At 46.6% G+C, this 14,783-nt stretch overlaps 1 protein-coding gene across 1 annotated transcript in view; it reads left to right on the forward strand.

The window, feature by feature from the left end:
- The first annotated feature begins 3,648 nt into the window (after positions 1-3,648).
- LOC142484976 (ras/Rap GTPase-activating protein SynGAP-like) overlaps positions 3,649-14,783 on the forward strand; it is a 184,737-nt gene continuing 173,602 nt past the window's right edge. Inside the window, exon 1 of the mRNA XM_075584217.1 lies at positions 3,649-4,018. Within this exon, the coding sequence (XP_075440332.1) occupies positions 3,997-4,018 (22 nt within the window). The 5' untranslated portion in view covers positions 3,649-3,996. The remainder of the gene's footprint in view (positions 4,019-14,783) is intronic.

The following is a 14,783-nucleotide window of genomic DNA, read 5'->3' on the forward strand; positions in this document are numbered from 1 at the left end:
TCCTATCCTCCTCTTTCTATCCTCCCTCCTCTCTCCTATCCCTCTCTCTATCCCTCCCTCCTCTCTCCTATCTCCTCTCTCTTTCCCTCCCTTCCTCTCTCTCCTATCCTTCTCTATCCTCCTCTCCTCTCGTCCTATCCCTCTCTTTCTCCTCTATCCTCCCTCCTCTCTCCTATCCTCTCTCTATCCCTCCATCTCCTCCTCTCTCCTTTCCCTCTCTTACCTATCCTCTCTCTTCCCTCCTTTCCTCTCTCTCTCCTATCCTCTCTCCATCCCTCACTTCCTCCTCTTCTTTCTACTCCCTCTCTCCATCCCTCCTTCTCCTCTCTCTCCTATCCCTCTCTCCATCCTTCCCTTCCTCCTCTCTCCTATCCCTCTCTCTATCCCTCCCTCCTCTCTCCTATCCCTCTCCTCCTATCCCTCTCTTCCTCTCTCTCCTATCCCTCACCTATCCTCATCTCGCTCCCCTCTCTCTATCCCTCCTTCCTCCTCTCTCCTATCCCCTCTCTCTATCCCTCCTTCCTCCTCTCACCTCTCTCTGTTCTTCCCTCCATCCTCCCTCCTCTCTCATCCCTCCATCCTCCCTTCTCTATCCTATCCTTCTCTCTATGCCCTCCATCCTCCCTCCTCTCTCCTATCCCTCTCTCCTATCCCTCTCTCCATCCCTCCCTTCCTCTCTCTCTCCTATCCCTCTCTCCATCCCTCTCTTCCTCCTCTCTCCTATCCCCATCCCTCCATCCTCGCTCCCTCTCTCTGTCCCTCCCTTCCTCCTCTCCTCTATCCCTCAATCTATCCCTCCCTTTCTCCTCTCACTTCTCTCTATTCCTCCCTCCCTCCTCCCTCCTCTCTCCCTCCATCCTCCTTCTCTCTCCTATCCCTAACCCTATCCCTCCATCACACTCCCCCTCTTCGCTATCCTCCATCCTCCCTCCTCTCTCCTATCCCTCTCTCTATCCCTCCATCTTCCTCCTCTCTCCTACCCCTCTCTCTATCCCTCCCTTTCCTCCTCTCCTATCCCTCTCTCTATCCCTCCCTCCTCTCTCCTATCCCCTCTCTCTATCCCTCCCTTCCTCCTCTCTCCTATCCCTCCATCTTCCCTCTTCTGTCCTATCCCTCTCTCTATCCCTCTCTTCCTCCTCTCTCCTATCCCCATCCCTCCATCCTCGCCCCCTCTCTCTATCCTCCATCCTCCTTCCACTATCCTATCCCTCTCCCTATCCCTCCCTTCCTCCTCTCTCTATACCCTCTCTATATCCTCCATCCTCCCTCTATCCTTTCCCTCTATCCCTCCCTCCCTCCTCTCTCCTATCCCTCCATTCCTCTCTTCTATCCCCTCTCTCTATCCCCTCCCTTCCTCCTCTCTCTGTCCCTCCAGCCTCCTCCTCTCTCCTATCCCTCTCTCTATCTCTCCCTTCTCCCTTCTATCCCTCTCTCTATCCCTCCTCCCTCCTCTATCCTATCCCTCTCCCTATCCCTCCATTCCTCCTTTCTCTATCCCTCCATCCCTCCTCCTCTCTCCTATCCCTCTCTCTGTCCCTCCACCCCTCCTTCCTCTCTCCTATCCCTCTCTCTATCCCTCCACCCTCCCTCCTCTCTCCTATCCCTCTCTCTATCCCTCCATCCTCCCTTCTCTCTCCTATCCCTCTCTCTATCCCTCCATCATCCCTTCTCTCTCGTATCCCCTCTCTCTATCCCTCCATCCTCCCTTCTCTCTCCTTTTTTCCCTCTCTCTATCCCTCCATCCTCCCTCCTCTATCCTTTCCCTCTCTCTATCCCTCCATCCTCCCTCCTCTCTCCTATCCCTCTCTCTATCCCTCCCTCCTCCCTTCTCTCTCCTTCTATCCCTCTCTCTATCCCTCCCTTCCTCCTCTCTCCTATCCCTCTCTCTATCACTCTCTCCTCTCTCCTATCCCCCTCTCTATCCCTCCCTCCTCCTCTCTCCTATCGCTCTCTCTATCCCTCCATCCTCGCTCCCCTCTACTATCCCTCCATCTCCCTTCTCTCTCCTTCTTTCCCTCTCTCTATCCCTCCACCCTCCCTTCTCTCTCCTATCCCTCTCTCTATCCCTCCATCCTCCCTTCTCTCTCCTATCCCTCTCTCTATCCCTCCATTTCTCCCTCCCTCTCCTATCCCTCTCTCTATCCCTCCCTCCTCTCTCTATCCTCTCTCTCTATCCCTCCCTTCCTCCTCTCTCCTATCGCTCTCTCTATCCCTCCATCCTCGCTCCCCTCTCCTATCCCTCCATCCTCCCTTCTCTCTCCTTCTTTCCCCTCTCTCTATCCCTCCATCCTCCCTTCTCTCTCCTATCCCTCTCCCTATCCTCCATTCTCCCTCCCCTCTCCTATCCCTCCTTCCTCCCTTCTCTCTCCTATCCCTCTCTCTATCCCTCCATCCTCCCTTCTCTCTCCTATCCCTCTCTCTATCCCTCCATCCTCCCTTCTCTCTCCTTCTTTCCCTCTCTCTATCCCTCAATCCTCCCTTCTCTCTCCTATCCCTCTCTCTATCCCTCCATCCTCCCTTCTCTCTCCTATCCCTCTCTCTATCCCTCCATTCTCCCTCCCCTCTCCTATCCCTCCACCCTCCCTTCTGTCTCCTATCCCTCTCTCTATCCCTCCATCCTCCCTTCTCTCTCCTATCCCTCTTCTATCCCTCCATCCTCCCTTCTCTCTCCTTTCCCCTCTCTCTATCCCTCCACCTCCCTTCTCTCTCCTATCCCTCTCTCTATCTCTCCATCCTCCATTCTCTCCTTCTATCCCTCTCTCTATCCCTCATCCTCCCTTCTCTCTCCTATCCCTCTCTCTATCCCTCTATTTCTCCCTCTCTCTCCTATCCCTCTCTCTATCCCTCTATTCTCCCTTCTCTCTCTATCCCTCTCTCTATCCTCCATCCTCCCTTCTCTCTCCTTCTATCCCTCTCTCTATCTCTCCATCCTCTCTCCTCCTTTTCGCTCTTTCTGTTGCAGCGTCTCATTTCTTCTCACTCTCTCCCCCTTCTCCTCTCTCCCCCCTCCCTCTTTATTTCTCTCCCTTACCATCTCCCTTTTCCTCCTCTCCTCTCTCTTGCTCCCTCCTCCTGTATCTGATGCAGCATCTCCTCCTCCCCCTTTTTCTGCTCTCTCCATCTCTCTGGTCCCCTCCTCCCCCTCCCTCTCTGTAGGTTTCCAGCTGCAAAATCTGACGGCCTGGGTTTTTTTTTTTTGTTTTAGATCATTTTTCCTCTTTTTTCCTCCCCCTTTCCCCCCCTTCACCCCTTCTTTCTCCCCCCTCTTTCTCTGCTTCTCCCCTTTCTCTCGCCCTCCTTAGGCTGCTTTGCTGCTTTTCTTTAAATCTTACATCCCATATAATTTCCTCTCCATCTTTCCCTGCATTTGTGAATAGATTTGTCCTCAGACATCCTCGTCTTCTCCCGGAAATACTCTTCCCATTCTCTCCATCCGCCTCATAAATCCTTCTGAATGCAATCGGTCTTTCCCACCTATGTACAATGTACATAGATTTATATATGTATTTATTGCATACTTCCCCTGCTTATTATCTTTAATTACCTCTCTATCTAACTTGCTCTATCACCCCCCCCCCCTCTCTCTCTCTCTCTCTCTCTCTCTCTCTCTCTCTCTCTCTCTCTCTCTCTCCCACTCACTCACTCCATCTCTCCATCCATCCCCCTCTCTGTCTCTCTGTCCCATTCTCTCCACCCCCCCCTCTCTCTATCCCACTCACTCTCTCTCTCTCCCTGTTGGTGTCCCACTCACTCTCTCTTTCTCCCACTCCCTCCACCCCCCCTCTCTCTCTCCCACTCTTTCCACCCCTCCATCGCTCTCTGTGTCCCAGTCCCTCCACACCTCTCTCTTTCTCTCTCCCACACCCTCCATCCCTCTCTCTCTCTTCCTTGTGGTTAGGAACAGCTCTCCCCAATGTGAGCGACCCATTTCTCTCTACCGTTGCCTTTTCTCCGGGGGTTTTTCGATGTTCATATTTACATCCTAGTCGTCGAACGATGTTCTATGCTCCCTTCAGAGGTAAAAACCGCCCGACGCGTCTGACCCGCGAATCAAGTGCATCGCGACCCCAACACCAGTTCATTCAGTCCCTTACTCCTGCGCGTACCCCCCTTCATCTGCATTTCCATAATTTAGCATATTTGTCTACACCTGTCTGTCTTTCTCTCTAACTCTGCGTATCTCTCTAACTCTGCGTATCTCTAACTCTGCGTATCTCTCTAACTGCGTATCTCTCTAACTCTGCGTATCTCTCTAACTCTGCGTATCTCTCTAACTCTGCGTATCTCTCTCTCTAACTGCGTATCTCTCTAACTCTGTGTATCTCACTAACTCTGCGTATCTCTCTAACTCTGCGTATCTCTCTAACTCTGCGTATCTCTCTAACTCTGCGTATCTCTCTAACTCTGCGTATCTCTCTCTAACTCTGCGTATCTCTCTAACTCTGCGTATCTCTCTAACTCTGCGTATCTCTCTAACTCTGCGTATCTCTCTAACTCTGCGTATCTCTCTAACTCTGCGTATCTCTCTAACTCTGTGTATCTCTCTAACTCTGCGTATCTCTCTAACTCTGCGTATCTCTCTAACTCTGCGTATCTCTCTAACGCTGCGTATCTCTCTAACTCTGCGTATCTCTCTAACTCTGCGTATCTCTCTAACTCTGCGTATCTCTCTAACTGCGTATCTCTCTAACTCTGCGTATCTCTCTAACTCTGCGTATCTCTCTAACTCTGCGTATCTCTCTAACTCTGCGTATCTCTCTAACTCTGCGTATCTCTAACTCTGCGTATCTCTCTAACTCTGCGTATCTTTCTAACTCTGCGTATCTCTCTAACTGCGTATCGCTCTAACTCTGCGTATCTCTCTAACTCTGCGTATCTCTATCTAACTTTGCATCTCTCTAACTCTGCGTATCTCTCTAACTCTGCATATCTCTCTAACTCTGCGTATCTCTAACTCTGCGTATCTCTCTAACTCTGCGTATCTCTCTAACGCTGCGTATCTCTCTAACTCTGCGTATCTCTAACTCTGCGTATCTCTCTAACTCTGCGTATCTCTCTAACTCTGCGTATCTTTCTAACTCTGCGTATCTCTCTAACTCTGCGTATCTCTCTAACTCTGCGTATCTCTCTAACTGCGTATCGCTCTAACTCTGCGTATCTCTCTAACTCTGCGTATCTCTATCTAACTTTGCATCTCTCTAACTCTGCGTATCTCTCTAACTCTGCGTATCTCTCTAACTCTGCGTATCTCTAACTCTGCGTATCTCTCTCTAACTCTGCGTATCTCTCTAACTCTGCGTATCTCTAACTCTGCGTATCTCTCTCTAACTCTGCGTATCTCTCTAACTGCGTACAGTATCTCTCTCTAACTCTGCTTATCTCTCTCTCTAACTCTGCGTATCTCTCTAACTCTGTGTATCTCTCTAACTCTGCGTATCTCTCTAACTCTGCGTATCTCTCTAACTCTGCGTATCTCTCTAACTCTGCGTATCTCTCTCTAACTCTGCGTATCTCTCTAACTCTGCGTATCTCTCTAACTCTGCGTATCTCTCTAACTCTGCATATCTCTCTCTAACTCTGTGTATCTCTCTAACTCTGCGTATCTCTCTAACTCTGCGTATCTCTCTAACTCTGCGTATCTCTCTAACTCTGTGTATCTCTCTAACTCTGCGTATCTCTCTAACTCTGCGTATCTCTCTAACTCTGTGTATCTCTCTAACTCTGCGTATCTCTCTAACTCTGCGTATCTCTAACTCTGCGTATCTCTCTCTAACTCTGCGTATCTCTCTAACTGCGTACAGTATCTCTCTCTAACTCTGCGTATCTCTCTAACTCTGTGTATCTCTCTAACTCTGCGTATCTCTCTAACTCTGCGTATCTCTCTAACTCTGCGTATCTCTCTAACTCTGCGTATCTCTCTCTAACTCTGCGTATCTCTCTAACTCTGCGTATCTCTCTAACTCTGCGTATCTCTCTCTAACTCTGCGTATCTTTCTAACTCTGCGGATCTCTCTCTAACTCTGTGTATCTCTCTAACTATGCGTATCTCTCTAACTCTGCGTACCTCTCTAACTCTGCGTATCTCTCTAACTCTGCGTATCTCTAACTCTGCGTATCTCTCTAACTCTGCGTATCTCTCTAACTCTGCGTATCTCTCTCTAACTCTGCGTATCTCTCTCTAACTCTGCGTATCTCTCTCTCTAACTGCGTATCTCTCTAACTCTGTGTATCTCACTAACTCTGCGTATCTCTCTCTAACTCTGCGTATCTTTCTAACTCTGCATATCTCTCTCTAACTCTGCATATCTCTCTAACTCTGCGTATCTCTCTAACTCTGCGTATCTCTCTAACTCTGCGTATCTCTCTAACTCTGCGTATCTCTCTCTAACTCTGCGTATCTCTCTAACTCTGCGTATCTCTCTAACTCTGCATATCTCTCTCTAACTCTGCGTTTCTCTCTAACTCTGCGTATCTCTCTAAATCTGCGTATCTCTCTAACTCTGCGTCTCTCTCTCTAACTCTGCGTATCTCTCTAACTCTGCGTATCTTTCTAACTCTGCGTATCTCTCTAACTCTGTGTATCTCTCTAACTCTGCGTATCTCTCTAACTCTGCGTATCTCTCTAACTCTGCGTATCTCTCTAACTCTGCGTATCTCTCTCTAACTCTGCGTATCTCTAACTCTGCGTATCTCTCTAACTCTGCGTATCTCTCTAACTCTGCGTATCTCTCTAACTCTGTGTATCTCTCTAACTCTGCGTATCTCTCTAACTCTGCGTATCTCTCTCTAACTCTGCGTATCTCTCTCTAACTCTGCGTATCTTTCTAACTCTGCGGATCTCTCTCTAACTCTGTGTATCTCTAACTCTGCGTATCTCTCTAAATGCGTATCTCTCTCTAACTCTGCGTATCTCTCTCTCTAACTGCGTATCTCTCTAACTCTGCGTACCTCTCTAACTCTGCGTATCTCTCTAACTCTGCGTATCTCTAACTCTGCGTATCTCTCTAAATGCGTATCTCTCTCTAACTCTGCGTATCTCTCTCTCTAACTGCGTATCTCTCTAACTCTGTGTATCTCACTAACTCTGCGTATCTCTCTCTAACTCTGCGTATCTTTCTAACTCTGCGTATCTCTCTCTAACTCTGCGTATCTTTCTAACTCTGCATATCTCTCTAACTCTGCGTATCTCTCTAACTCTGCGTATCTCTCTAACTCTGCGTATCTCTCTCTAACTCTGCGTTTCTCTCTAAATCTGCGTATCTCTCTAACTCTGCGTCTCTCTCTCTAACTCTGCGTATCTCTCTAACTCTGCGTATCTCTAACTCTGCGTATCTCTCTAACTGCGTATCTCTCTAACTCTGCGTATCTCTCTAACTCTGCGTATCTCTCTAACTCTGTGTATCTCTCTAGCTCTGCGTATCTCTAACTCTGCGTATCTCTCTAACTCTGCGTATCTCTCTTTCTCTGTGTATCTCTCTAACTCTGCGTATCTCTAACGCTGCGTATCTCTCTAACTCTGCGTATCTCTAACTCTGCGTATCTCTCTAACTCTGCGTATCTCTCTAACTCTGCGTATCTCTCTAACTCTGCGTATCTCTCTAACTCTGCGTATCTCTCTAACTCTGCGTATCTCTCTAACTCTGCGTCTCTCTCTCTAACTCTGCATATCTCTCTAACTCTGCGTATCTCTCTTTAACTCTGCGTATCTCTCTAACTCTGCGTAACTCTGTAACTCTGCGTATCTCTCTAACTCTGCGTATCTCTCAAACTCTGCGTATCTCTCTAACTCTGCGTATCTCTCTAACTCTGCGTATCTCTCTAACTCTGCGTATCTCTCTAACTCTGCGTCTCTCTCTCTAACTCTGCATATCTCTCTCTAACTCTGCGTATCTCTCTAACTCTGCGTATCTCTCTCTAACTCTGCGTATCTTTCTAACTCTGCGTATCTCTCTAACTCTGTGTATCTCTCTAGCTCTGCGTATCTCTAACTCTGCGTATCTCTCTAACTCTGCGTATCTCTCTTTCTCTGTGTATCTCTCTAACTCTGCGTATCTCTAACGCTGCGTATCTCCCTAACTCTGTGTATCTCTCTAACTCTGCGTATCTCTCTAACTCTGCGTATCTCTCTAACTCTGCGTATCTCTCTAAATCTGCGTCTCTCTCTCTAACTCTGCGTATCTCTCTAACTCTGCGTATCTCTCTCTAACTCGGCGTATCTCTCTAACTCTGCGTATCTCTCTAACTCTGCGTCTCTCTCTCTAACTCTGCGTATCACTCTAACTCTGCGTATCTCTCTCTAATTCTGCGTATCTCTCTAACTCTGCGTATCTTTCTAACTCTGCGTATCTCTCTAACTCTGCGTATCTCTCTAACTCTGCGTCTCTCTCTCTAACTCTGCGTATCTCTCTAACTCTGCGTATCTCTCTCTAACTCGGCGTATCTCTCTAACTCTGCGTATCTTTCTAACTCTGCGTATCTCTCTAACTCTGCGTATCTCTCTAGCTCTGCGTATCTCTAACTCTGCGTATCTCTAACTCTGCGTATCTCTCTAACTCTGCGTATCTCTCTAACTCTGCGTATCTCTCTAACTCAGCGTATCTCTAACTCTGCGTATCTCTCTAACTCTGCGTATCTCTTTAACTCTGCGTATCTCTCTAACTCTGCGTATCTCTCTAACTCTGCGTATCTCTCTAACTCTGCGTCTCTCTCTCTAACTCTGCGTATCTCTCTAACTCTGCGTATCTCTCTAACTCTGCGTATCTCTCTAACTCTGCGTATCTCTCTAACTCTGTGTATCTCTCTAACTCTGCGTATCTCTCTAACTCTGCGTATCTCTCTCTAACTCTGCGTATCTCTCTCTAACTCTGCGTATCTTTCTAACTCTGCGGATCTCTCTCTAACTCTGTGTATCTCTCTAACTATGCGTATCTCTCTAACTCTGCGTACCTCTCTAACTCTGCGTATCTCTCTAACTCTGCGTATCTCTAACTCTGCGTATCTCTCTAAATGCGTATCTCTCTCTAACTCTGCGTATCTCTCTCTCTAACTGCGTATCTCTCTAACTCTGTGTATCTCACTAACTCTGCGTATCTCTCTAACTCTGCGTATCTCTCTAACTCTGCGTATCTCTCTAACTCTGCGTATCTCTCTAACTCTGCGTATCTCTCTCTAACTCTGCGTATCTTTCTAACTCTGTGTATCTCTCTAACTCTGTGTATCTCTAACTCTGCGTATCTCTCTAACTCTGCGTATCTCTCTCTAACTCTGCATATCTCTCTAACTCTGCGTATCTCTCTAACTCTGCGTATCTCTCTAACTCTGCGTCTCTCTCTCTAACTCTGCGTATCTCTAACTCTGCGTATCTCTCTAACTCTGCGTATCTCTCTAACTCTGCGTATCTCTCTAACTCTGCGTATCTCTCTAACTCTGTGTATCTCTCTAACTCTGCGTATCTCTCTAACTCTGCGTATCTCTCTCTAACTCTGCGTATCTCTCTCTAACTCTGCGTATCTTTCTAACTCTGCGGATCTCTCTCTAACTCTGTGTATCTCTCTAACTATGCGTATCTCTCTAACTCTGCGTACCTCTCTAACTCTGCGTATCTCTCTAACTCTGCGTATCTCTAACTCTGCGTATCTCTCTAAATGCGTATCTCTCTCTAACTCTGCGTATCTCTCTCTCTAACTGCGTATCTCTCTAACTCTGTGTATCTCACTAACTCTGCGTATCTCTCTAACTCTGCGTATCTCTCTAACTCTGCGTATCTCTCTAACTCTGCGTATCTCTCTAACTCTGCGTATCTCTCTCTAACTCTGCGTATCTTTCTAACTCTGTGTATCTCTCTAACTCTGTGTATCTCTAACTCTGCGTATCTCTCTAACTCTGCGTATCTCTCTCTAACTCTGCATATCTCTCTAACTCTGCGTATCTCTCTAACTCTGCGTCTCTCTCTCTAACTCTGCATATCTCTCACTAACTCTGCGTATCTCTCTAACTCTGCGTATCTCTCTAACTCTGCGTATCTCTCTAACTCTGCGTATCTCTCTAACTCTGCGTATCTCTCTCTAACTCTGCGTATCTTTCTAACTCTGTGTATCTCTCTAACTCTGTGTATCTCTAACTCTGCGTATCTCTCTAACTCTGCGTATCTCTCTCTAACTCTGCATATCTCTCTAACTCTGCGTATCTCTCTAACTCTGCGTCTCTCTCTCTAACTCTGCATATCTCTCTCTAACTCTGCGTATCTCTCTAACTCTGCGTATCTCTCTAACTCTGCGTAGCTCTCTAACTCTGCGTATCTCTCTAACTCTGCGTCTCTCTCTAACTCTGCGTTTCTATCTCTAACTCTGCGTATCTCTCTAACTCTGCGTATCTCTCTCTAACTCTGCGTTTCTCTCTAACTCTGCGTATCTCTCTAAATCTGCGTATCTCTCTAACTCTGCGCCTCTCTCTAACTCTGCATATCTCTAACTCTGCGTATCTCTAACTCTGCGTATCTCTCTAACTCTGCGTATCTCTCTTTAACTCTGCGTATCTCTCTAACTCTGCGTATCTCTCTCTAACTCTGCGTATCTTTCTAACTCTGCGTATCTCTCTAGCTCTGCGTATCTCTAACTCTGCGTATCTCTCTAACTCTGCGTATCTCTCTTTCTCTGTGTATCTCTCTAACTCTGCGTATCTCTAACGCTGCGTATCTCTCTAACTCTGCGTATCTCTAACTCTGCGTATCTCTCTAACTCTGTGTATCTCTCTAACTCTGCGTATCTCTCTAACTCTGCGTATCTCTCTAACTCTGCGTATCTCTCTAACTCTGCGTATATCTCTAACTCTGCGTCTCTCTCTCTAACTCTGCATATCTCTCTAACTCTGCGTATCTCTCTTTAACTCTGCGTATCTCTCTAACTCTGCGTAACTCTGTAACTCTGCGTATCTCTCTAACTCTGCGTATCTCTCTAACTCTGCGTATCTCTCTAACTCTGCGTATCTCTCTCTAACTCTGCGTATCTTTCTAACTCTGCGTATCTCTCTAACTCTGTGTATCTCTCTAGCTCTGCGTATCTCTAACTCTGCGTATCTTTCTAACTCTGCGTATCTATCTAACTCTGCGTCTCTCTCTCTAACTCTGCGTATCTCTAACGCTGCGTATCTCCCTAACTCTGTGTATCTCTCTAACTCTGCGTATCTCTCTAACTCTGCGTATCTCTCTAACTCTGCGTATCTCTCTAAATCTGCGTCTCTCTCTCTAACTCTGCGTATCTCTCTAACTCTGCGTATCTCTCTCTAACTCGGCGTATCTCTCTAACTCTGCGTATCTCTCTAACTCTGCGTCTCTCTCTCTAACTCTGCGTATCACTCTAACTCTGCGTATCTCTCTCTAATTCTACGTATCTTTCTAACTCTGCGTATCTCTCTAACTCTGCGTATCTCTCTAGCTCTGCGTATCTCTAACTCTGCGTATCTCTCTAACTCTGCGTATCTCTCTAACTCTGTGTATCTCTCTAACTCTGCGTATCTCTAACGCTGCGTATCTCTCTAACTCTGCGTATCTCTTTAACTCTGCGTATCTCTCTAACTCTGCGTATCTCTCTAACTCTGCATATCTCTCTAACTCTGCGTCTCTCTCTCTAACTCTGCGTATCTCTCTAACTCTGCGTATCTCTCTAACTCTGCGTATCTCTCTAACTCTGCGTCTCTCTCTAACTCTGCGTCTCTCTCTAACTCTGAATATCTCTCTCTAACTCTGCGTATCTCTCTCTAACTCTGCGTATCTCTCTAACTCTGCGTCTCTCTCTAACTCTGCGTATCTCTCTAACTCTGCGTATCTCTCTCTAACTCTGCGTATCTCTCTAACTCTGCGTATCTCTCTAACTCTGCGTATCTCTCTAACTCTGCGTCTCTCTCTCTAACTCTGCGTATCTCTCTAACTCTGCGTATCTCTCTAACTCTGCGTATCTCCCTAACTCTGCGTCTCTCTCTAACTCTGCGTCTCTCTCTAACTCTGCATATCTCTCTCTAACTCTGCGTATCTCTCTAAATCTGAGCATCTCTCTAACTCTGCGTATCTCTCTCTAACTCTGCATATCTCTCTAACTCTGCGTCTCTCTCTCTAACTCTGCGTATCTCTCTAACTCTGCGTATCTCTCTCTAACTCGGCGTATCTCTCTAACTTTGCGTATCTCTCTAACTCTGCGTCTCTCTAACTCTGCGTATCTCTCTAACTCTGCGTATCTCCCTAACTCTGCGTCTCTCTCTAACTCTGCGTCTCTCTCTAACTCTGCATATCTCTCTCTAACTCTGCGTATCTCTCTAAATCTGAGCATCTCTCTAACTCTGCGTATCTCTCTCTAACTCTGCATATCTCTCTAACTCTGCGTATCTCTCTAACTCTGCGTATCTCTCTAACTCTGCGTCTCTCTCTCTAACTCTGCGTATCTCTCTAACTCTGCGTATCTCTCTAACTCTGCGTATCTCCCTAACTCTGCGTCTCTCTCTAACTCTGCGTCTCTCTCTAACTCTGCATATCTCTCTCTAACTCTGCGTATCTCTCTAAATCTGAGCATCTCTCTAACTCTGCGTATCTCTCTCTAACTCTGCATATCTCTCTAACTCTGCGTCTCTCTCTCTAACTCTGCGTATCTCTCTAACTCTGCGTCTCTCTCTCTAACTCTGCGTATCTCTCTAACTCTGCGTCTCTCTCTAACTCTGCGTCTCTCTCTAACTCTGAATATCTCTCTCTAACTCTGCGTATCTCTCTCTAACTCTGCGTATCTCTCTAACTCTGCGTCTCTCTCTAACTCTGCGTATCTCTCTAACTCTGCGTATCTCTCTCTAACTCTGCGTATCTCTCTAACTCTGCGTATCTCTCTAACTCTGCGTATCTCTCTAACTCTGCGTCTCTCTCTCTAACTCTGCGTATCTCTCTAACTCTGCGTATCTCTCTAACTCTGCGTATCTCCCTAACTCTGCGTCTCTCTCTAACTCTGCGTCTCTCTCTAACTCTGCATATCTCTCTCTAACTCTGCGTATCTCTCTAAATCTGAGCATCTCTCTAACTCTGCGTATCTCTCTCTAACTCTGCATATCTCTCTAACTCTGCGTCTCTCTCTCTAACTCTGCGTATCTCTCTAACTCTGCGTATCTCTCTCTAACTCGGCGTATCTCTCTAACTCTGCGTATCTCTCTAACTCTGCGTCTCTCTCTCTAACTCTGCGTATCACTCTAACTCTGCGTATCTCTCTCTAATTCTACGTATCTTTCTAACTCTGCGTATCTCTCTAACTCTGCGTATCTCTCTAGCTCTGCGTATCTCTAACTCTGCGTATCTCTCTAACTCTGCGTATCTCTCTAACTCTGTGTATCTCTCTAACTCTGCGTATCTCTAACGCTGCGTATCTCTCTAACTCAGCGTATCTCTAACTCTGCGTATCTCTCTAACTCTGCGTATCTCTTTAACTCTGCGTATCTCTCTAACTCTGCGTATCTCTCTAACTCTGCGTATCTCTCTAACTCTGCGTATCTCTCTAACTCTGCGTCTCTCTCTCTAACTCTGCGTATCTCTCTAACTCTGCGTATCTCTCTAACTCTGCGTATCTCCCTAACTCTGCGTCTCTCTCTAACTCTGCGTCTCTCTCTAACTCTGCATATCTCTCTCTAACTCTGCGTATCTCTCTAAATCTGAGCATCTCTCTAACTCTGCGTATCTCTCTCTAACTCTGCATATCTCTCTAACTCTGCGTCTCTCTCTCTAACTCTGCGTATCTCTCTAACTCTGCGTATCTCTTTAACTCTGCGTATCTCTCTAACTCTGCGTATCTCTCTAACTCTGTGTATCTCTCTAACTCTGCGTATCTCTCTCTAACTCGGCGTATCTCTCTAACTCTGCGTATCTCTCTAACTCTGCGTCTCTATATCTAACTCTGCGTATCTCTCTCTAATTCTGCGTATCTTTCTAACTCTGCGTATCTCTCTAACTCTGCGTATCTCTCTAACTCTGCGTATCTCTCTAACTCTGCATATCTCTCTCTAACTCTGCGTATCTCTCTAACTCTCCGTATCTCTCTAATTCTGCGTATCTCTCTAACTCTGCGTATCTTTCTAACTCTGCGTATCTCTCTAACTTTGCGTATCTCTCTAACTCTGCGTATCTCTCTCTAACTCTGCGTATCTCTCTAACTCTGCGTATCTCTCACTAACACTGCGTATCTCTCTAACTCTGCGTATCTCTCTAACTCTGCATATCTCTCTAACTCTGCGTATCTCTCTAACTCTGCGTATCTCTCTAACTCTGCGTATCTCTCTAACTCTGCGTATCTCTAACTCTGCGTATCTCTCTCTAGCTCTGCGTATCTCTAACTCTGCGTATCTCTCTAACTCTGCGTATCTCTAACTCTGCGTATCTCTAACTCTGCGTATCTCTCTAACTCTGCGTATCTCTCTAACTCTGCGTATCTCTCACTAACACTGCGTATCTCTCTAACTCTGTGTATCTCTCTAACTCTGCGTATCTCTCTAACTCTGCGTATCTCTCTAACTCTGCGTATCTCTCTAACTCTGCGTATCTCCCTAACTCTGTGTATCTCTCTAACTCTGCGTATCTCTAACTCTGCGTATCTCTCTAACTCTGCGTATCTCTCTACCTCTGCGTATCTCTCTAACTCTGCGTATCTCTCTAACTCTGCGTATCTCTCAAACTCTGCGTATCTCTCTAACTCTGCGTATCTCTCTAACTCTGCGTATCTCTCTAACTCTGCGTCTCTCTCTCTAACTCTGCGTATCTCTCTAAC

Source organism: Ascaphus truei, unplaced genomic scaffold, assembly GCF_040206685.1.
Source record: "Ascaphus truei isolate aAscTru1 unplaced genomic scaffold, aAscTru1.hap1 HAP1_SCAFFOLD_491, whole genome shotgun sequence".
In the NCBI taxonomy this organism is placed as follows: domain Eukaryota; kingdom Metazoa; phylum Chordata; class Amphibia; order Anura; family Ascaphidae; genus Ascaphus; species Ascaphus truei.